The following is a 23,275-nucleotide window of genomic DNA, read 5'->3' as shown; positions in this document are numbered from 1 at the left end:
ATGCTGGAGGCAAAGCAGCGGTTGGGGTGGAGGCTGACAGCTCACAATTCCCTACATAATACCCTCACAACTGCCAGTTTGAGAACTGTTGGGCACTAGAGACACAGGAGATCAGGTTTCAGTATCCAGCTCTGCCTCGGTCGAGTCCCCGTATGGCTTGATGCTCAATTAGCATAACTCAGCCACAATGATTTACACCAGCTCAGAATCCGGTCCTTAATATCTCTGTGCCTCGGCTCCCCACCTGTAAAATGAGGAGGGTTACACTACCTCTTTCTCACCCTTTGTCTGGCCTATTCGGAGTATGAGTTCTTGTGGGCAGGGACTGTCCTTTACCATATGCTAGTACACCATCAAGCACAACAGGGTTCCAGGCTCAGTTGGGACCTCTAGACACTACCCTATGCAAATAATCAGTTCTTTGAACCAAATGCTGTCGTCCTTAATCAAACAAAACCCCCTACTGAATTCGGTGGCAGCTTTTCTTGATTAAGGATCCAGAATTTGGGCCATTAGCAGGAACCATGTTTTCCAGAGCCTTACAGTCCATTTCTATTTCCGAAGAACAGATGGTGGCAAAAGTGTGAGAGGAGGGAAGACCCAATCATTTGGAGCAACTGTACCAGTTTACCCGATAAAGCCTTCGCCTGCTGTAGCTATCTTTCTCTCTGCCACCTTCCTTTCAACCTTGTCTGTTCAGCTCTAACCTACAACGGAGGCTGTGTTGCTCCAAACTCAAGTCCCACCAAACTGCAGCAGAGCAAGTTAACTTTTTCTATAGCATGATGAGAGCTGCATATTTCACTCTGCTTATCGGACCTGTCAGCAACAAGGCACAGGGACTCATTTTTAATGCTGGACAGCTCTCCCTAACAGTGCTGTGTGTTAGCAGTGACTTTCTGTTTATTGCTCTTCTGGTTTTCAAATATTTTAGCTGCTTCTAAACACAGAATCTCAATGGGGAGGAGGGCGAGGGGGGAAATGGGGAGATGTGCATTGATGTCTGTGTTTTGCTGAACACCGACAGCTACTGGCCTCTCACAGCATAACTTGGTGATTGTTTTTGGTGCCAGCGGGATGAGTGGAAAGGAGCATAGCTCAGAATGTGTCAAGAGTAAAATTAATTCCCGCCAACCTAAGCCAGGACAGAAAAGAACTGTGGAGAATTAAAATTCTCCAGGACTGACTGCTCCGCAAGAGGAACTGGCCCTTGAAACTCTATAATCTGCTACTGATTTCTCCACTCCTCTCCATCCTCCAATTACTCCCTGGTCTCCCCCTCCCCAGCTGCTTCTCTTTTTCCTCCTCTTGCCTCTGCTACTGCATAGCAGGGCTGAATTAACCTTTTGTGGACCTGGCGCCAAACATATTTATGGGCCCCCGTGGAGCACGGCATGGGGGGAGGGGCGGAGCAAGGAGCCAACCAGGGCATGATATGGCAGGGATGGCCCTGCCCCACCCAGCCCAGTGTGAGGGCATTATTTACAAACTGGCACACTGTGCCACCCCTCCACCCCCCGCCAACTGATTGAGACTGGCCAGGCTTCTGCACCAGTCCCTGGCAGTTCAGCTAGGGAAACAGGTGGTGCCCCACAGGTGGTGGGAAGCAGAGACTGCCCAGAGCCGGAGGTGCACTGGGGTCCGGCCAGGAGGCAGAGAGAAGCCAGCGGGGGGGGTGGAGGGATGGGCAGGAGTATACAGGGAACTCTCATTGGAGTCAGAGAGTTCCCTGCAGTTTATAGGTTTGGTCCCCAGCTCTGCATCTATTATTTTGTAATGTGCTTTGCTCTACTTTTGGATGAAGGAAGCTATAACAACAACTACCATTCAGAGCCTCACTGTCTTCATTACTATTCCCCAGGGTAACATGTTGAAAAATTCTCCGCTCAGACATACAGCAACCTAAAACATGCCCAGACCTTGGGGTCATCACAGGTTTCATCCCAGCAGTTGGCTGTCTTGATGGACCACGATCAGATTTCAGACACAGGATTTGATGTGACCAAGCAAATGACTACACTCATGAAGCTGAAGTGTAGCAGGGTGGTCACCCACGCCCAGCCTGAAAGGGATTAAAAGCCAGCCCTTGGAGAGGGCTAGGAGCCTTAGGCTGGGCTGATTGGGGAAGTAGCCACAGCTGGGCCACGCCCCAGTCAGGCCGCAGCTGGCCCTTATAAGAGGGCAGTGGACCAAGGAGCAGACAGTCTCTCTCTCTCCCTTCGGGGTGGGGCCTGGTTGCTGGGAAGCTCAGGGTACCTAGAGCAAGGCAGGGCTGGGGAAAGGCCAGAGGGGCTGGTGAGCTCCAGGCTGGCAACTCCCCAGGCTGCAGGGCCTTGTCCAAGGCCCCATAGAGGTACTGGGTTGCAGAGAAAGGCAGCAGGTCCAAAACCCCTTTGCCTGTGATGAGTGGCTTATACTGCAATCTGCCCCATGGAGTGGGGGCTAGTTGGTGACTGGCAGTAGCCTATGACTGAGGTGAGGTGGGGGTGGGGGTTCCACGGGGAGGGGAGACCCTGAGACCGAGGGGTGTACTGCTAGGGGCAGCATCCCAGATAATGGGGCACTCAAGTCCTGGGAGGGACAAGGGGGCCAAGCGGCAGTGGGACACCAACCTGCAGAGGGCGCTCCGGAGGCTGGAGAGCTAATTCCCTGAGACGACCAACAGGAGGCGCCGCAGGGGTGAGTTCCGCACGCTTGCATGAAGCTGTTTTAAAGACGAGACACCAACGAAGTAAAGAAGTTATGCAGCAAGTTGTAGTTAACCACATTGACTAAATCCATGCTTTGAAAGAGAAGGTTCTTTTTAAGTGCCCCGTAGTTAAACCGCAATTGCTCAGGCTGCCTAATGTAAATCTAGGTAGTTCGAAAATAATTGTGTCTCAGATGACTTATGGGCCATGCCTCTTTTGAGCCAGTAACAAATACTGTCACTCACATGCACTTTTTGCTCCATTCATTTTGATTTATTGCAGCTTTATGTCTGCCCAAGATAAGTTTGACTGAATCAGTTCTTGCTGTTAGTTTTACCATCATCATGACCGCTATTAAAAAAACAATTATTATCAAGCTTCTCCCTTTAGTAAATAGCAGTAAAACCTGATAAAAGAAAACCTCCAGGCATTCCTAAGTTCCAACCAAATGGCTTTGTTCCCTTAACATGGAAAACAACATCGACAGGGGAATATTAAATAGAACACATCGCCCCAAATGCAATAAGCCACTGGTCTTTAAGTATCATTGCTACAGTACAAACAGATGCCAGTTTCTGACTACTTCCACTGCAAAACACTACAGATAATTATGGTGTTTACTGATCGACTATACTGGTTTTAAAGCTACAGATCTGCTGTTATGCCTATCTTTACAAACTAAACCTAGGAGCAAGATATTCAGATGGCATTTTTATGCTTCATTCATCTTTGAAAGTACAGAAAATGAAGATAAGGGCTAGAGAAGGACCCAGGACATATGGGAAATTCAGAGTGGAGTCAGAAATTAACTTCCCCAGCCCCTACCTCTGTCACATCCCAAAAGAAAACAGTGCATAAACACTCTTTAGCCAATCATTACTAAAACACATAACTGTCCTTCAAGAAATAATAATCACGTAAAAAAAAAATCTCACAGATTTCCTGGTTCTCTCATAAGACTCAAGACAATTTATCAAACTTGAAGGAGGAGAGAGGGAAAAAACAGGGATGGGATGGAAGTTAACAGGAATATGGTGGTTATATAACCAACTGCACCTGTACCCATAAGCGGAGTTTGAATCTAAGACCTTCCAAACTGAAAGCATAAGCCTTTGCCACTTCGGCTAAAGAACTAACTCCATTAGCTGGGACCAGTAGCAGACCCAAACCCATGTGGAACAGCCACAAGATGGGAACACATACTCTCACCCTCTTAGCATGAGTTATACATGAACCCCAAAGCCTCAAGTAACAAGCAGTGACACATTTTCTCAGCCTTTAAAAAGACCCAACACATTATATTATTGTTGCTAGCCTGATCAAGACAAATGTCAAATGCCAACTTTCTAATCACACAAAACCAAACACCCCTGTCCCGCCCCTTCTCTGAGGCCCCGCCCCCACTCACTCCAGCCCCGCTCCCTCCATCACTCACTCTCCCCCGCCGTCACTCACTTTCACCAAGCTGGGGCAGGGATGCAGAACGGGGGTGAGAGCTTTGGTTGGGCATGCGGGCACTGGGTTGGAACCAGGGATGAGGGCTTTGGGGTGTGGGAGAGGGCTCTGGGCTGGAGCAGGGAGTTGGGGTCAGGGGGTGAGGGCTCCAGCTGGGGTTGTGGGATGCGGGGTTTGGGGTACAGGAGAGGGCTGGGGCAGGGTGTTGGGGGGGTGCAGGCTCCAGGAGAGTGTTTGGGTGCAGGAGGGGACTCCGGGCTGAGGAAGGGGGTTGGGCTGCAGGAGAGGGTTGATTTCATACCAGAATCAGAAGACATTTGTGTGCAGAGTCAGGATTTTGTTGCTTCTCCAGGCTACTGTACTTTAGGAGAAAATGCTGGGGTTGTAGAAAGGGGCTTTTCTCTTTACACATGAGGATGCACACTGCAGACAACCACTCCCTGTCAGCGGAGCTTTTACCCAGACATTTTTACAAATATGCCAAACCCTTTGCATCCAGCACTCGGGGCCTGAGTGCCCCCCTCGGCTTGTTATCTGCAGATCACAGCAGTGCTGCAAGCTTAGCGAGTTATGAAATTGGGGTGGACAGTCAAACCCCTGCAACATGAAGCATTCTTGTAGTTCAAAAAGCCCTCCCCGCAGAGATGGTCTAAAGCAAAACACAAATGCAATGGGAACACTTTCCTCTCCGCCTCTGCCCGCTAGCTCCTTACCCATCCTTCTGATTGATTTTAACCACCCCCCCGCCCACCTCTTTCAATGCCCTCCTCCTCCCAAAACAAGGCAAGGGGTTTCTTGCACTTCTTTACATTTTCCTCTTGTCAACCTTATGTCATGTGTTTATTGCATTAAATGGCTCTGCCTAACTGGAGCAACAATTTAAGCACAGGAAGATGCCCCAGTTCCTGGGTATGTGGGAGCTACGGTTGTAATGGCTCCTGCTGTAAGCGCTCTCCTCAACCCTCAGGTTGTTCTGAGTTGCATAGTTCAGCAAGATACTAAATACCCTCAACTCCAATGGGAATTGAGTGCCCAGCACCAGGCCCTATAATAACATGGTCCCACCCCACTATCATTTCTGTTGGTCTTCCTTCCCATTATCACAAATCCTGCTAGAATTAGATGAAATTCGTATATATTTAAGTGGAAGTTACCCATTTGCCCGTTTATTTCAATAGTTCCAGTCAAATGGGAAAGATGAGAGCGCATGAGAGAAAATTAACAATGAATGGGCTGGAGCCCATAAAAATGCACTTGACAAGCTCTAAGCCGTAGCATCACTCCAGCGGCATTTGCAGTTTTGCCTGCAGGTCCATGTTTCTTCATCCCTGATAATGTAAAAAGATTATGAACCAGCGGAAATGCAACCCTAAACCAGATAAGAATGGAATATGAAGAGAAACATGCAAAGCCTTGCTATGGCCCCAGACAACCATCATCTCCCATGTGCAGAAAGATACTGCTGGAGACAAAGAATGGTTTAAAACCAATTGAATTGCCATATTAGGGCTAGTTTACACTTGCAACGCTAAAGTGCTGCCGCTTTAGTCTAAAAGGAAAAAAAACATTCTAACATGTTGGGAGACAGTGCACGCCAGCCACCAGGAGAGATTATTCACTGTGCCATCAGACTGCACACCGCACTCCGCCTTCCCGGATGACAAACACCTTGGTCCAGTGAAACAGACTTGCTGCAACCTGGCTTCCACCAGGTGAGACACACAATCCAACAAAGAGTCCTGCAGCATGTGATATCCAGGGCTGTGTGTTCCGAATAACGGTTTTATTACAATGGTTTATACATTATAATTCAGTCTCAAAGACTTGGATAACATGCACTCTCATTGTTCGCTATAGCAGGTTGGAATTCTTGGATAGAAAGCACTTATAATCAAAAATTACTTTTTTCTGCAAAAATGAACTTTTGCGAGTGCACGCACACACACCCCAAAAGAAACCCCCCACAATTAGGTTTTTACTAAAACCTTTTTTTAAAAAACACTCAATAAAAACTGCAAATGAAAAAAATTAGCCTGTTAGTTTGTTTTCCAATCTTAGGTATTTGGTCTTCACCTTGGTTTTGGTCTCCATAAGACTTGGGAGGGGCAGTTAACCTAAGTGGTCAGGGGAGGGCAGGGGGAGCACGTGGACCAGGAGGACCAAGTTGCCAGTACATCCTGGAGAGAAGGGTGCTTATTTCAGGTTACTTTTGTACCCTCATTTACCATTCTGGGGACTGTTTTTTTCACTGCGCCATTAGGTTGCACAGCTTAGCCACTAGGAGAGGTTAGATTGCAAGCTCTTTGGAGCAGGAGCCATCTCTTTGTTCAGAGTTTTTACAGCACCTAGCACCATGGGGTCCTGATCCATGACTGAGGCTCTGGGGCATTACCGCAACAAAAATAATCAATGATAAGGGAGAGTTTTTCTAAAATTGACAAAAATGTAACTTTAAAAAACAATCACGATTTCTAAAAAAAGATTTGATTCTGCAGGAAATTTCAAAGAGCGAAAAGTGAGCTGCTTTCTACACAAATGGAATGAAAAAAATTTGAAAACAGTAGCTATTTTGTTTTGTTTTTCCAAACAGCTCTATTATTTACCCTATTGTTAGAATCTCTTAGCTAAATGGCTGCATCTTGGAGCCGATTCTCACTAGCTCATGAATTCTCCCTTGTTAGAGACACATGCACACTTCATGCTAGAGAATATCAGCCTTTAGTTTCACCAGATCCCTGATTGCACTGGACTGGCAGCTGAATGCCTATTCTCTCCGTCCCCTTGCACCATCTGCCAATTGGCACCAGCCTTCCTGTCTTCTGTTTGTTTTCTCTCCTCTCTTCTTCCATTCTCATCTTGTTTTCTTTATTGTTTTCCTTTCCTATTTCTATTTTGTTGTTTGTGTGTTCTCTCCCCCATCCCTGCCCAGTTCTCTCACTAAAAGGAAGGTTACTCTCCATTGACTCTGTGGGTTTTCAGCTAGTGGTTTTCAACCATTTTTCATTGCAGAACCCTAAAAAAAATTCAGATGGAGATGCAGACCCCTGTGGAAATCTCAGACATAGTCTGCGGCCCCAGGGGTCCGTGCACCACAGGTTGAAAACCACTGCTGTAGACTATATGTGGCCTCATGCCTGAGCTAAATGAGACAGGATGAGAAGGGAAACTTGAGCTGATATGCCTGCCCCTGCAGCCCTGTAAACATGACTGGCGGTATTGGGAGCCACTGCAGGATCAGGGAAATACACCGCCCGCTATTTAACCTGCACGTGGCAGGATGTAGCATAGGGCAATGCAAGTCAAGGGTCATGTAACTGTTCCCATCTCACTGCTCCTTGCCTTGCCTAGATTGGAAAGCACTGCCCTATATCCTACTCTCCTTTACCCCAATGCAAATAACCAGATTTGGTCCACTGATTTGATATGTAATACACATTCACACTGTGTGTGTGTGTGTGTGTCTCTCTCTCTCTCTCATCTTTAATTGTCCTAAATAACCCATAACACGCACATGCATGTCGGTTTACCATCACTGAACCCCAGTCTGAGCATATACTACAGTAGAGTTACTGTGCATGGTTAAAAAAACTAAAGTGGAAGGGTCAATGACTGTAGAGCAGGGGTACAACGCAGGAGAAAACCGGCCTGTTAAGGTTATGTTAGACCACATTGAAAAGGAATTGAATTACAATAATAATACATCTTGCATCACAAGACAGTGACCCAAATTTTTCCTCTGTTACAAGATGCGATACCACTGAGCACATCTCTGCACCCAGGTGTGACCAACAGCAGACTGTGGCTTCATAGCTTTAAAACCCACCTTCGGAGTCCCTAATAACCTAACCACAACATAAGCTATTTTATTGAGCCATAGTTTCATCTTAATCATGATGATACTGGGTAACTACTCCCTATTTTGTTGGGTGGGCTTTGCATTACTCCCCCCTTAACAGTTATGCTATCGATCTGAACAGTCCCAGCCTGAAAATTCTCCTTCAGGAAGGTTTTTAGGGAGACTCCTACTGCAATCAGAGCCAAGCTATGTACAGCAAGGTGAGGCCGAGGGGCTCCGGCAGATCGTCACCGAGGTGTCAGAAAGCACCCAAGGTGCCTAAGAAGTGGGTTAATAAGGTTATACTGCAAGAGGTGGGAGTGACTAGGTGGAGTTCTACCAGCCAGCAAAGCCACACACACAAAGTAGTAGCAGTTCTTAGGCATCACTAGCCAGGTACAATGTGATTGAAAGTATCTTTAGGGGATCCCAGTTTAGCTTCAATGCAGATGAGGGACACAAATCCATGGTTAATGATCCATCCCAGATCCTACCGATATTTAACAAGGTGGAAATCAATGAGATGCTACAGAAAGGTAATAACATTCTGTCAACGTCCTAAAACCTATAGAGTGTAATAGCTTAAAATAGCCCTTCTGCAGGTTTAATATTTTAAAGTCAATCTACCAATTTCTGCAAGAGGGTATCATTCTCTGTCACTCTCCCCCGGAAGGTTATTTTCTATTAAACTCTGCAGGACTTTTCCCTAGGCATTCAAACCACCAGGCTCAGCCCCCCTGACTTCTCCATTCAAAGGACAAGGAAGGGTGTGTGTCTGGCTCAGAAGCTCCCTCGGCCATCCCCTCCTCCACCCCCAGCAATGAGCACAACTGACATTTTATCATGTATAGTTACGCAGCATGAAGAAACACCTGTGTGGTGGTGGTCAAAGGTTGGCTGGCAGGAAGTGGCACAGCCAGGCACTGGGAGCACCAGGTCTGTTGATTCCCTGAGAAAGGGAACCTTGGCTACTTGGCAACAAAAGCCCCACACAGTTTGCAGGGAGGGAATAACGACAGGAGCAAGGAGGCAGAGCCCCCAGCCTGACACGGACTAGATCGCCCAGCCCTAAGCCTGCAAACCTCACCCCTGCCTGCCCACCCTGGCAGTGTCATTGTCATCTGAGCGTAGGGCTCGATCTGCACTGCAGCTCTCACACACAAACCGGCTGAAGTAGCCGGGGATGACATCAGCATTCATAAGGCAGCCCCAGAGAGCTGGGGGGGCTAGGTACCCCGGCTCTCCCTGCTGGGACTCCAGGGCACCCTCTCTTCCCTGGCACCCCACTAGGGTCTAGAGCACAGCTTGGCCGGCCAGCTGCCGGATCGGGGGCTCACCCCTCTCCTGGGTCGCCCCCCCCTCAAACTGTCCCCTGGGGCATCGCCTTCATCACCTCCCCCAGCTGAGCAACCGGGAGACCTTCCTCTTGCCCTGCCTCGCCAATGGGGGCTGGGAACCCCCGGCCGAGGGTGGGCTCGGACCCTGCTCATGCGGCCGCCTTCCAGAGAGCCCAGCGGCCGGTTTCCTCTTTCTCCAGAGCCCGCAGTTTTGCAATAGCCCGGCTAGGGGCAAGCACTGCGCCCGCTGCAGGCTGGCAGCTGAGCTCGCCGCAGCAGGGCGCCCAGCCCGCCTGGCTCTCCCCGAGCGGGGCGGCCACCTGGCCCAGGCAAACTTGGATGGGACCCCGCCCTGCCCGGGCGGCAGGTGCAGCCCGGTCCCCACAGGGCGGCGGCCGCCGAGGGCTCCTGCTCCCTCGGTGCCTGCCCCAGCCACGCCGCTCCCCCACCCCGGGCAGCGGCTGGGGAGCTCGCTAGTTCCAGCCCGCGGTCCCCCGCCCTTACCGGGTGCGGAGCAGTCCGCGCACAGCTGGTTGCCTGGTCTCTGGAGCAGCTCCTGCAAAGCCTTCCTGGGCTTCTCCTTCGCCATGGGGACGGTGCGAGTGAGAAGGGCTCGGCTCCGGCTTCTCTCCTCCTCCTCTGCTAGATGAGCTTCATGGGGCTGGGCTGGGGGCGCTGGAGAGGCTACCTCGCCGCCGGGGGCTGCTTCATCTGGCCCCGGCTCAGACGGGCAAGGCGGACCCCCTGGGCGGCAGCAGGGCGCTTAGGGCTCCCGCTTCCCCATCCTCCTCACTGGGCTCTGAGCAGCCTCCAGCCCGGGCAGCAGCAGCCGCAGCTCTTTGCACGGGGCTGGTTCCGCATTCCTCCCGCCGCGGCGGGGAACGCGCTGCCTTTCGCAGGAGCCCCGAGCCTGGCCCTCTCCTGGCCAGCCTGGTTCACCCGCGACCCCCAGTGGCGAATCCTCCCTCCTGCAGCCGGGCCCCGCGGGACCCCCTGGGCGTGAGAGCGGCGCGCTGCGGGGAGGACAGGACAAAACCTTCTTCCCACCTTTTAACCCCGAGCCTGCAGAGACGAGTAGCCCCACTGGCTTCACTGAGACCACAGCTTAAGCCCCTGCCCAAGTGTTTGCAGGCTGGGGCCCTCGGTGACATGAATCTGTCTGGGCACTTTTCTGATTGCAATGAAGCGCTGCCTGGGTGCCCAGAGGGACCTGGATAGATCCATTTGCAAGGCTGAGGCCTTAGTTTGCATGAAACCAAGGGGGAAGACTCACAGTGCATAAAGTTAAGTATGAGCAGGGCCTTCTTTTGTGTTTATTTTAGCCGATGTTTTGGGAGTTGATATTTTGGGTTTTCTTTATTTTTGTTTGATGTTGATCATTGAGTGTATTTTTGTTTAGTAAAATTAAAATATATACCCCTCTCAGTAAAAAAACAACTTGACTGATGTCCACACTTTTCCCCTGACCCTCCTGCTTTTCCCCCTTCTTTACTGATAAAATTCAAATGAAAAAAAAAAAAGCTGATTTATTTCAATAGCACTTTCCTTGCAGGGGTCTCAAAGCACTTTGCAAATCTCTTCATCATCTTAGCACCTGAGTACCTTCCAATTTTTACATATCCCCACAACACCCCGTGAGGTGGGGAAGTGCTATAATCCCCACTGTACTGATGGGGAGCTGGGCCCTAACAGACTTATCCAAGGTCCCTCAGTAAGTCTGTGGTCCAGCAGCAAAATGAAGCTAGGTCTCCCACATCGTAGGTGAATACTGGCTCATCCTTCCTCCCCAACTGCTGGTCAATTGCATCGAGATCATACATCACCTAGAAATTACTGTGCCAGAATAATTTTTGAATCCACTTGTTCAATTACACCCCATCCCCTTAAAAAGAAAAATCAAAGCTTTCATCGTGCAAAGGCTTACTTATCTGTCTGACTGTATGATGAGGAATCCCATTGATTTGACTTCCATCCAAAGTTAAGCATGTATGCAAATGTTTTCAGGATCACGGATCAAATAACCCAACAGAAAACCATCACTAAATCCAAGTTATGACCCTGATCCTTCAATCACATGTGTAACTTCACTTCTGTAAGTAATGCCTTTGATTTCAATGGGACTTCTCCTTAATCTGAAAAATATTTTCCTAAATTATTTTACCATTTTTACTGATATATACTAAGTTTAACTGCATTAATTTCTGATGTTTTAAAAAATTCATATAATGAAGCAACCCTCTGTACATTACAGGTTGCTTTTTCTATCTAGCTTTGAAAAACCTGGCTGTCATGCTAACCTAGGGTCCAGTCCTGCAGCTCTGACTCCTGTGAAGTAATCCTACTACAGATTTTATCTGGACTATCTACAGAATTGGGCCCCCTACTTATATGTCAAACAGCCTGTCACCTCCTTAAAACTCAGAGCCAAATTCTTTTTCCAGTTATATTGGTGTCAATCTGGAGTACAACCACTGACTTCAGTGGAATTACTGTGGATTTATACCAGTGTAAATGAGAACAGAACTGGCCCTGAGGTAGACTCTTGGCCCCGTGCCTGCAAACACTTGCATACATGAATAGTTCCATTAAAGTCAGTGGAATTACTCATATGCGTGTTTGCAGGATGAGGGCATTATGCAAGTCTGTATCCGGTTGCTGGGTTTTCATCTATTCTTTAATTTTGATGCAGACCAGTCCCTCGGCCCTTCCTGCCCCCAGAAGCATCTATTGCACATAATGACCTCTCCATGCTACAGCTGAGATATTGCAAATCATTACCAGAGGAGGAACAACAACAACAAAAGATTTTGTTTTAAAGTCCCTGTTTAGCTTTCCATCCAGGCTTATTGATTCTCTTAATTTTTTGTTCTCCTGGTTGCTAGGCAATTCTGCTCTCCTCTCTGCACTCTGTGTTCCAGGGCTGCAGAAAGAAATTTATATCTTGTAATAAAATCAAATATAATGGGGACTGTTGCAGATGATCAGAACAAGCCCTCTCATAAAGGAAAGGGGGATGGTAGGGGTGGAAGATTGATTGAGAGCAGTCATCATTATTTAAATCTAATAATATAATTTGTGGAGCATGCCTTGTCACAATGCAAAAAAACTTTATAGTAAAAATCCCACTGCAAACTTCAAATGAGGAGAACAAAAAGTGCATGTGAGGAGAGTGGACAAAGGGACCAGCGTAAGAAGAGAATGGGAGGTGGAGAAGTCAGAACTATAGGAACAAAAGCAGTCAATGCTTTGGGAATAAAAGACCCTGATCCTCTTTCACTTACACTAACTTTACACAAGCCTAACTCCATCCGGCGTCACTCCTGATTTACACTGTGTTAACTCCATAGATTTCAGCTGAGTTAGCAGTCCTGATTTAAAGAACCTTAGTCAATCAGCATAGCTCCATGAAAGCCAACAATGCTATGCTGATGAACAGCAGCTGAGGATCTGGCTTCATCATGCCATGGATTTCAGAGCAGCTATGCTTGCCGTACAGGAATGTGAAAGCAGAAACAGCAGAAGTGGGGAGGAATGATCTGTGGTTGTTGGAGGGGGGGTGGGGGAGCAAGTTCCACATGGCAGGGCCCATGACAGCAAAGACACAATCACCTACTGACCTGAGTCACAATGATGGGACCTTTAAAGGCAGGGAGGGATCTAAACACACAAGAAGAGGCCCTGCTATCATGCTGCCTATGGTTCTGCTCCAATGCCCACTGAAGTCAGTGGGAGCCTATCCAATGACTTCAACAGATGCTGGATCAGCCCAGAGAGCATAACCAGCTTGGGGTACTTTAGCAAGCTCCACAAAGCTCCCACTAGCTCCACTGGAGGTGGGACCAGCTCTGGTGCTAGGCTGTCCTCACACCAATGGTTTCTGTCTTTCCATTGCCAATCAGCATTTGTAGTCAGATTTAATTAAAAAATATTTTAAACCTTTTTAACCCAGAAAATATTTTCTAATTGCTAAATAGCGGCCTTAGTAACAGCTAATATGAGCCTGGTCTTCAGAAGTGCTGAGCTCCAAGCCCTTGTGATGAAGTCAGTGGGAGCTAAGCACCTTTGGAAATGCTAGCCGGTGTGGCAGTTACACTCAAGCCGAGAAAAGCTGAAGGTTTTGTAGGAATCTGTCTGCCAAGGAGTCTCTTCCTTCTGGTGATATTTTGAAAATATCTGACCGAAACTACCAAAAGGCCATCTTTTCCTCCCCGGTATCGGCTCTTTCCTCTGTGGGATTTTGGCTGCTTTCCTTTTATTATGGAGGAGCCATTTGCACTGTTAAAGAGTTACAGCTGTGTCAGCATCTTCTATTATGAAATTCTATTTTCAGGCTTTACTGGCCATAAAAATCTTGTCTAGGCTGCAACTGGCAAGAGATGAGAGCAGTTGTTTTACAAAATAAAACTCCATTGGTCTGTTATTGGGAATTACAAAAGCCGCTGTCCCAAAAGGGGAAATCTGAGCTACACCTGCATGAAACCAAGAGGACATATTAGCAATAATAACTCAAAGAAGCTGAGAGAGAGTCTCTAAGGCCCCGATCCTGCAATGGCCAAATCAATACCATGACTATGCAAGTAGAAAGGTATTAAACTGAAAGCCTGTACATGATTCTAAAAGGTATTCACTCCATTACACAAGTAAACAGTTCACAGTAAATACATGTACAGCAATGCCAAACCGAAATATCCATAATTCAGGCAGACAGTAACTGCATACAAGCAAAACTGTCTGGAATATTATATCATCTGGAAAGGACATCGTTGGCTTCCCAATGAGCAGAAGAGAGGCAGCCCTCCCCCTTACATTTTTCCTTATCAGCAGATGGATAAAAAGCAGTTCCTCCCACCAATGCTAACTGAATTGATAACAGTTACGCTGTGGTCTTCCTGTTGCACAGACCAAACCTCAGGGGTTTCCCTTTTTAAAATATGCTTGTTTCTTGGATTATTAAGTTCCATCCATAGACAAAGGATGCATTTCAGAGAGAACTGCAGCAGTGAGTGGAACACAGGCTGGGGCATTCCTGAGTTCTAATCCCAGCCCTGACACTGACTCCCTCCGGTAACCTTGAGCAAATCTCCCTTCATAGAACAGGGACAAGAACCCTCAGCTCCCTCCCATGAGGAGTCATAAGGATGGATTCATGTACATCAAGTGTTGCCAAGATGAAGTAGGCTATGAAAGTGCAAAGGAAAATTAGGCATGGGTGATAAAGTAGGAAAGTAACAATCTTTGGTCTCACCTCTGCAAATGGCTTTCCCAGGCAGATCCTGCACCTGTACCAAAAGTCAGGGAGGATCCATGTAAATCCAGGACTCCACCCAGATGGGTCTGCTTGGAGGCTAAAGGCCTATATGATTTCAGCATCACTGCATTCCAGTAGCACCCAGTCCTTCTCAAAAGCACAGCGCCATGAGCACAGAGACCTGGACTGATTGTGAGCCCCGTCCTCCCGTTAGCTAACAGTCGCACAAGCAGACCTAGGACTTCACCAGACTACTGGTGGCATGCAAGAGTGAGAGAACAGAAAGGTTTAGACTGGTCGTGGGGAGGAGGAAGGAAAACAGCTTGATTTCTCTGATGCTTCTGGGAGGTTTGTCTAGATACATTGGACACATAACCCACATTTTCAGTCTGTTAACATAACTGCCAATGAGCTCTGCCCTTAGCTGCACCCGGGTCATGTCCATTTTCACCTCACGCTGTTTGGAGTCTTGAATCTCATTCATACAAAGTGCTCAAGGGGAAATCACAAAATGGAAAGTTAATCGTCACGGCTGCTTTTCTGCTTTAGTGGCCACTGGTGCTGGAACTAGGGGTGCCGGAGGTACTGCCGCACCCCCTGGCTTGAAGTGGTTTCCACCATATACAGGGTTTGCAGTTGGGTTCAATGGCTTTCAGCACCCACAGTACATGAATTGTTACAGTATCCCTGCTCTGGCTAGTATCGCTGCATCCAAATAATCCACTTACAGTTGGAAATCAGTACATGGAGGTGACAGTGTGGATTCTTCTTGGCTGGTGCACAACCAGCTCGATATCTGAACAGAGCCAAGGGGAACAATAGGAGATGATTATGTTACTTGGTGCCTCTAGGATACTTGTATATTTGTATTCCTCTGCTTTGTAACAAACTATATAACACACTACGTGAAACTCAGATAGTGGTGCAGATCCCTTGTCATTAGTGAACAGAACCAGTTTTGTATGTATGAAATATTACACCTAGGGGCCATATCCTCAGCTAGAGTAAGACGGTATAGCTCCATTCAGTTTGATGGCGCTACACTGTTTTATACCAGCTGAGAATCCAGCCCTATCAATGAGCCCTGTTCTGCTCTCACTTACAGCAGGGAAACCAGGAGTAACTCTTCTGAAGTCAGTAGGCCTTATTCTGATCTCATTTACACCACTGTTAATCCACTAACCTCAGCGGAGTTACTCCTGATGTATAGCGATGAAAGTGAGAGCAGAATTGGCCCAGTAGGGGAGAGTTGGAGTGAGAGAGGAGACACAGACCCTGAGTGTGTATCAACTTGTTCAACTAAAGCTGAAGTGGTTTCTCAGTGCTGGCGATCACCAATTCATTCCGAGTAGGAGACTGCAGGAGGACAAGTTCCACAGTGTACAGCACACAAGGCAAGCACTTATCAGGGAAATTGCTTTTGCTCAATTCCAGTAATTTAATCTCTTCCTGTTCAAATGCACATCCTTATGGGAACAGTTCTGAGACATTCGAACCAGCCGTTTGCATGGCACAATGTCTCACTGCGCTTCAGAGATGAAAGTGAAAGTAAGCATGCCAATGGTGCATGCAGATGGGGAACTGGTGGTTACTGTAAGTGATGCAGGATATAGAACATGGAAGTGATAATGCTGCCTGCAAGACAGACGATGGCAGGAGCATTCTGTGACAGAGAGAAAAAGGAAGTAGCAATAGGTCACTTCTGGCTAGAGAGACCAGACAGCAAATGTGAAAAATCAGGACAGGGGGTGGGGGGCTAATAGGAGCCTATATAAGAAAAAGACCCAAAAATCGAGACTGTCCCTATAAAATTGGAACATCTGGTTACCCTACTTCTGGCCCTAGTATCCCAGAAAAAGGACTTTAAAAACTGGGCCAGAGAAGAGAAAAGTAGCAAAACTTTATAATAATGCGGTATGTGTGTCAGTCTGTCTTCCAACCATGCCCTCTGCTGGTTGGAATGTCAGAACCATTCAAACATATAAGACCATGTTGCCCTCTGTGGCTAAATGCTAGTACTGTGTAGCATTGATGTGGATACAACATTATCTGGAAAGAGGCTGTTTGGAGGAGGAAAGAAGCAGAACTAGTTGGAGAAGGGTGACAAAGGTCCCCTCAATTTCCACTCCCCTCAAAAAAATGTTTAGTGGAAAAAATTCAGCACAATTAAAAAAAAATTAATAATCTCTAAGTCCCAAGTTGCTGTAACAATCCTCCCTTTCTCATACCCTGGGGCAAAATGGTCTGAATAGCTTTGGGAAGGCTTTGTAACTTGGCATCTAACAGATAACATAACCAGAAATAGTTGCGGTACCATTATTATATTTGTTAAATATTTTTGCTTTCAGTGATGCATTCTAGCAAGAGAGTGCAGCACTGCTCCATAGCCAAAGCCATGCGGGAGCATGAAGCCAACATCGTGAGAACCTGCAGCCAAACTTCTTCAGTGCTACAATAAACAGGTGAAAAAAATAAACTGTTCTACAAAAGGTTATAAAAGTCATCCAAGCCAGCTTAGAAAATGGCAGGAGAGAGACAGGCTCTTTGTACCCATGGATTCTTCAGATCAGCTGCCCGCCCAGGGGACCTCTACAAGAGTGTTTTAGTAAACCAACCAACCCAGGTTATAGGTGAAAACTTGATTCCATGTTCCAGCCAGCCCAGGTTATTACTGCAGTAGTGGGTTTAATATATCAGTCAGTCCACATTTGTGGTGCCACTGAGTGATTTGCCGTACCAGCCAGCCCAACCTGCTAGTGCCAGAATGATTTAAAATATTAGCCAGCTTAGGATTCAACAACAAACAACATCAGCCTGCTTATCACTTACACACACTGGCAGCTCAGATGAAGCCATCAATCCAGAACCCTCTCTGCTTTAGATTAGCCATGTTAGCTGCCACTGGAGCAGCTACTCCTGCAACTGTCCTGGAGTGAATATTCAAGAAGCTGGGGACAGAGATTCCAGGCAAAATTCAATCATCCCTTTCCAGATTCTTTTTGAGGGAATGGGAATGAACTCTGGGATTCCCCCAGCACCCCATTTACCCCAAGGAAAGGCCCTACATGGATTCTGTTCTACATAGGTTCTTATACCTCACACACACCACACATCTCTCCAGGTAAGGCGGGCTGGATGTAGCTCTGTCTAGAGTGGATCAACACTGTTCCCATGCTGTCCACTTCTACATGGAGCAAGGCACTCCCCTTGAGCTATGCTTGCTGCCTCTGCAGTGCTCCCAGACTCTCAGGGAGGCAGGGACTGAGCTGAAGACCAAATTCAGCTCATCTGCATAATATCACATTGACTCTCAACAGAAGCCACAGAGGGGCATGCCAGGGTACAGTGTCATAGTCTATGCACATAGACCAGTACTACCTAAAAGCCAGCGATGGCAACCATGTGTGTATTGGTACTCCTGGCTGAGATAAACTGAGGTGGGTACTCACAGGTGTGATGGCATAAACACCTACTGTATCTAGATGAGACAGCTGCAGATTGTCTGGACAGAGATAGAGGGACAGAAATATATAGCCAGGATATGGGCACGTGCTGATGCTGCCTTTGTAGTATATCTGAGTTCATGCTCTGGAGACATACACATACTGGGCCAGACTAAGGGCCACTGAAAATGTGTGCTCTGTTAGTGGCTAGGATGTAGCACAAGGTGGGGAATGCAAAGGATTAATGATGCTTTCCTACACCTTTTAGTCAGCAGCCTGCAAAAATTGAACTCAAACTAAACCCAAGACACAGAAGCCCAAGTGAAAAGGGAAGCTACCTCCAAAAGGGAATTTTCTGTTATCACAAATAAATGAAAGCACTCAGATTAAGCCAGCCTCATTACACTCATTGACTCAGTCCCCTGACATTTTGTATTGATATTTATTAATGGTGACTTCAGACCTCATCCGGTACTGACTATTTCTTCTCGTTCAGTTCAGCGGCCTGCATTCTTACTGATTTTCTCAGCGCTGCCCTGCCCTGCAGCTTCTGTGCAATGCTGAATGCATCCTGGGTTTAAAAGTAAAAATTCACCTCTTGGAATCCTCTTGGCAGATCTTAATCCTGACTCTCTGTCCTTGCTGCTTTTCAGATCTCCCATGAAGTCAGCGGATGTTTCATGGGCATGAGGCAAACTGTACGGTCACTGTGCTTCCTGAATAACCCAGTGAGGAAATCCTCAGAGTGACAGCGGGTCATTCCATAGGTGAAATCCTGGCCCATTGAAGTCAATGGGAGTTCAGTGGGGGCAGGATTTTCCCTAAGGCTGCTACTGAAGCATCAAGGTTGCAGTAACTCAGGAGTCAGCCCTACATCCCCACCTTCCATGAGTGAAAGGAAGGGCTAGTGGATCCAAGTATGCCAGTAGCCCCCAAAGGGCAGCATGCCATGGCATGCAAGAATATGGACCTTCTGTGCTGGCTCCCCCAAATCCTGCTTTGCCTGAGCCAAAGAACAGCATTGACTCAGCTATGGTCAGAGTCCTGTGTGCCTGAAGGATTTGTCCCTAGAGTATCATAGCAAGTCCACAGGGCAGGCTAACGTCCAGGCCTGTGCCCAAAGCTTAGCTGGAAGGATATTCTTAGGGGCTACATGTATTTCTATTAGGGCTGTCAAGCGATTTAAAAAAAAAGAATCACGAATAAAATTAATCGTGATTAATCATGCGATTAATTACACTGTTAACAATAATAGAATACCATTTATTTAAATATTTTGGATGTTTTCTACATTTTCAAATATATTGATTTCAATTACAATATAAAATATAAAGTGTTCAGTACTCACTTTATTTTTTATTACAAGTATTTGCACTGTAAAAACAAAAGAAATAGGATTTTTCAATTCCCCCATTACAAGTACTGTAGTGCAATCTCTTTATCATGAAAAATGCACTTACAAATTTAGAATTATGCACAAAAAAACCTGCATTCAAAAATAAAACAATGTAAAATTTTAGAGCCTACAAGTCCACTCAGTCCTACTTCTTGTTCAACCAATCGCTCAGACAAACAAGTTTGTTTACATTTGCAGGAGATAATGCTGTCCACTTCTTGTTTACAATGTCACCTGAAAGTGAAAACAGGCATTCTCCTGGCACTGTTGTAGCCAGTGTCACAAGATATTTACGTGCCAGATGTGCTAAAGATTCATATGTTCTTTCATGCTCCAACCACCATTGCAGGGGACATGCATCCATGCAGATGATGGATTCTGCTTGATAACAATCCAAAGCTGTGCAGACTGATGCATGTTCATTTTCATTATCTGAGTCAGATGCCATCAGCAGAAGGTTGATTTTCTTTTTTGGTGGTTCAGATACTGTAGTTTCTGCATCAGAGTGTTGCTCTTTTAAGACTTCTGAAAGCATGCTCCATACCTCATCCCTCTCAGATTTTGGAAGGCACTTCAGATTCTTGAACTGTGAGTTGAGTGCTATCTTTAGAAATCTCACCTTGGTACCTTCTTTGCGTTTTGTCAAATCTGCTTTGAAAGTGTGCTTAAAATGAACAACGTGCAGGGTCATCATCTGAGACTGCTATAACGTGAAATATATGGCAGAATGTGGGTGAAACAGAGCAGGGAACATACAATTCTCCCCCAAGGAGTTCAGTCACAAATTTAATTAACACTTCTTTTTTTTTTTAAACGAGCATCATCATCATCATGGAAGCATGTCCTCTGGAACAGTGGCTGAAGCATGAAGGGGCATACAAATGTTTAGCATATCTGGCACGTAAATATCTTGCAATGCCAGCTACAACAGTGCCACGCAAATGCCTGTTTTCACTTTCTGGTGACATTGTAAATAAGAAGGCGGCAGCATTATCTCCTGTAAATGTAAACAAACTTGTTTGTCGTAGCGATTGGCTGAACAAGAAGTAGGACTGAGTGGACTTGTAGCCTCTGAAGTTTTACACTGTTTTGTTTCTGAGTGCAGTTATGTAACCAAAAATAAATAAATAAAAATCTACATTTGTAAGCTGCACCTTCATGACAAAGAACTTGTATGAGGTGAATTGAAAAATACTATTTCTTTTGTTTATCATCATTTTACAGTGATATTTTTAATAAAAAATAATATACACTTTGATTTTAATTACAACACAGAGTACACTATATATATGAAAATGTAGAAAACCATTCAAAATATTTAATAAATTTCAATTGGTATTCTATTGTTTAATAGTGCGATTAAAACTGCGATTAATCACAATTAATTTTTTTAAATCACAGTTAGGGCTGTCAATTGTAATTACCTGACGCGATTAACTCAAAAAAATTAATTGCAATTAAAAAAAGTAATCACCATTAATCATAGTTTTAATTGCACGGTTAAACAATGGAATGCTAATTGAAATTTATTAAATATTTTGGATGTTTTTCTGTTATCAAGTAGAACCTGTCAGCAGCATGGACACATGTCCTTGTTAGCACTGGGGAATCCAAGAAGCAAATAAGGAACCTCATCGGCCAGCTCCTGGAAAGCTGTTGTTGAAACTGAAAAAAAAGGAAGTACCCTGCCCCCTGAAAGGAGGGAAGTGACAGCCCACATCTGGTGCTTTGTTAAACCACATCGATTAAAGGAACAAGGCTGAATCATTCCAACCCATCATACTGACTCCCCTCGAGACTGACTGTTGATAATTACAGCATTTACTTCTGCATCTGAGGGCTTAGATACACTTGTAAGTTAGAGCGCATTAAAGCAGCCCCAGGCGGCCTAAATCCTGACCTGTCCACGCTGGCAAGGCACTAAGAGCACCCGGACTCTGCAGCTGGAGTGCTCCACATCCACAAGAAGCCTAACTCTTGCTGCGCTCTGGCTGAAATGCCCGGGCATCAGTGTGAACAAGGTGTTGCACTACTGCACTGTGATCAGCCTCCGGATACATCCCATAATTCCCTGAAGTCAAGTGGCCACTCTTCTCATTGTTTTGAACTTGGCTGTAGGAATGTGGATATCCCCGGCATGCTTATCTGCTCCAGGACAAAGCAACCATTAGTGTGGAATGTTGTTGCTGTGAGTGTGTGTGAGAGAAAGAGGCAGGAGGGAGAGAGGGGTCTGCTGCTCTCTGAATTTACAAGACAGCATACTGACACACTCTCAGCACCCCAAAAACCCACTCTTTCTCCCCCCACAAATACACAACACACTCCCCGTTACACTCTCCCCTCCCCCCATTTGAAAAGAATGTTGCAGCCACTTGCACGCTGGGATAGCTACCACAATGCACTGCTCTCTGTGGTGTTGCAAGAGCTGCTAACGGGGCCACACCAGTGCGCTTGACTCTGACAGTGTAAACACACGGCAGCATTTTCCCTGCTGCGGTCTCTGAAGGCTGGTTTAACTCCCAGCGCCCTATATCTGCAAGTGTATCCATGCTCTGACTCTTCTCTTTGCTAGGCTGTTTCTCACCTTGGCTCATGACAAAACTAAGGCTCACCGATACAGTACAATGACTGTCAGGTCTGCATGTTGTTTGGAGTATGGCATTCATTCAGCCAGACCTGGGTGGGGGTTAGTAAGCAATGGAAATTGATGCACACATTAGCTCACCTGTTGACCGTGCCCCCCATTGACCTTACCATCTTCTGAAGAAGTGCAGCAGTGGTTCTTAACGTGGTGCCTGCGGGCACCATGGCGCCAGCCGGGGCATCCATATGCACCCACGTACTGGCCAGCGGACAAGCATCCGCCAAAATGCCACCAAAAAGCAGCGTCATCAAAAGGTGTCGCTGCCGAAATGCTGCTGATTTTCAGTGGCGATGCCTCTTGACGTTGCCACTTCTTGGTGGCCTTTCGGCGGATGCTTCTCCGTCAGCCATGGTCCTCAATGGCTCGTCGTCCAGTACCTGCCACCCGGAAAAGGTTGGGGACCACTGAAGAAACCAATGGCTAACCCAGAAGCTAGCAGAAAGACAGCTATCAGAGAGTGGGCTAAAAGGTCCCAGGAAGAACAATGAAAATCTGCCTGTGAGGGGTTCTCCCATCACCTACAAGAGAAAGGGGGGGAAATTAGAGATATGTTTCTCTTCTGGGGTGATTGCCTCCCAGCCAAAGAGGGCAGACCTATCAAGGTAATTATCCATTAGGCATCTGGCCCTTATAAGCAGGCTGAGGGAACTCAGTGTGGAGAGAGACTGTAGGACTCTTCTGCCAGGGATGGCCTAGCAGTTTGGGGCTGGAGAGCTGAGTTACAGGAGTAGCGCTAAGCCCTGTGGTGGACCCCTGGAACAAAAGACGAGGTGTCCAAGAAAGCAGGTGCAGCGCCAGGGTTTTTGGCGCCCTAGGCGGGGGTCCTTCCGCGCTCCCAGTCATTGGTGACAATTCTGTGGCGGGGGGGTCCTTCCGTTCTCCTGGTCTTCGGGGCACTTTGGTGGAGGGTCCCGGAGCGAGTGAAGGACATGCTGCAGAATTGCCACCGCTGACCCAGAGCGTGGAAGGACCCCCCACCGCCAAAATGCCGCCCTCCCAAATCCTGGTGCTCTAGGCGACCGCCTAGGTAGCCTAAATGGAAGCGCCGGCCCTGCAAGGAGATACTCCTGGGGCAGTGTTATGGAAGGGGAACAGGGAATAGAAGCAGCCCACAGGGAAGTCCTGAGCTAAGGCCTCTAAGAAACAGGGAAATGAAGAGACTATCAAGAAGAACTATGAGCTGAACCCAGGAGACGCAAAGGATCTTTTGTTTATGTTGGAACTTTG

The 23,275-nt window shown here is 46.9% G+C and overlaps 1 protein-coding gene across 1 annotated transcript in view; it reads right to left on the bottom strand.

Annotated features, from left to right (window-relative positions):
• The window catches only part of ADAP1 (ArfGAP with dual PH domains 1), a 101,973-nt gene extending 91,748 nt beyond the window's left edge, over positions 1–10,225 (bottom strand). Inside the window, exon 1 of the mRNA XM_050966354.1 lies at positions 9,822–10,225. Within this exon, the coding sequence (XP_050822311.1) occupies positions 9,822–9,906 (85 nt within the window). The 5' untranslated portion in view covers positions 9,907–10,225. The remainder of the gene's footprint in view (positions 1–9,821) is intronic.
• Positions 10,226–23,275: the final 13,050 nt, after the last annotated feature.

This window comes from Gopherus flavomarginatus, chromosome 9 (genome assembly GCF_025201925.1).
Source record: "Gopherus flavomarginatus isolate rGopFla2 chromosome 9, rGopFla2.mat.asm, whole genome shotgun sequence".
Taxonomy (NCBI): domain Eukaryota; kingdom Metazoa; phylum Chordata; order Testudines; family Testudinidae; genus Gopherus; species Gopherus flavomarginatus.
The sequence above is the reverse complement of the archived record's forward strand: the minus strand, read 5'-3'. Positions and strand labels throughout refer to the sequence as shown.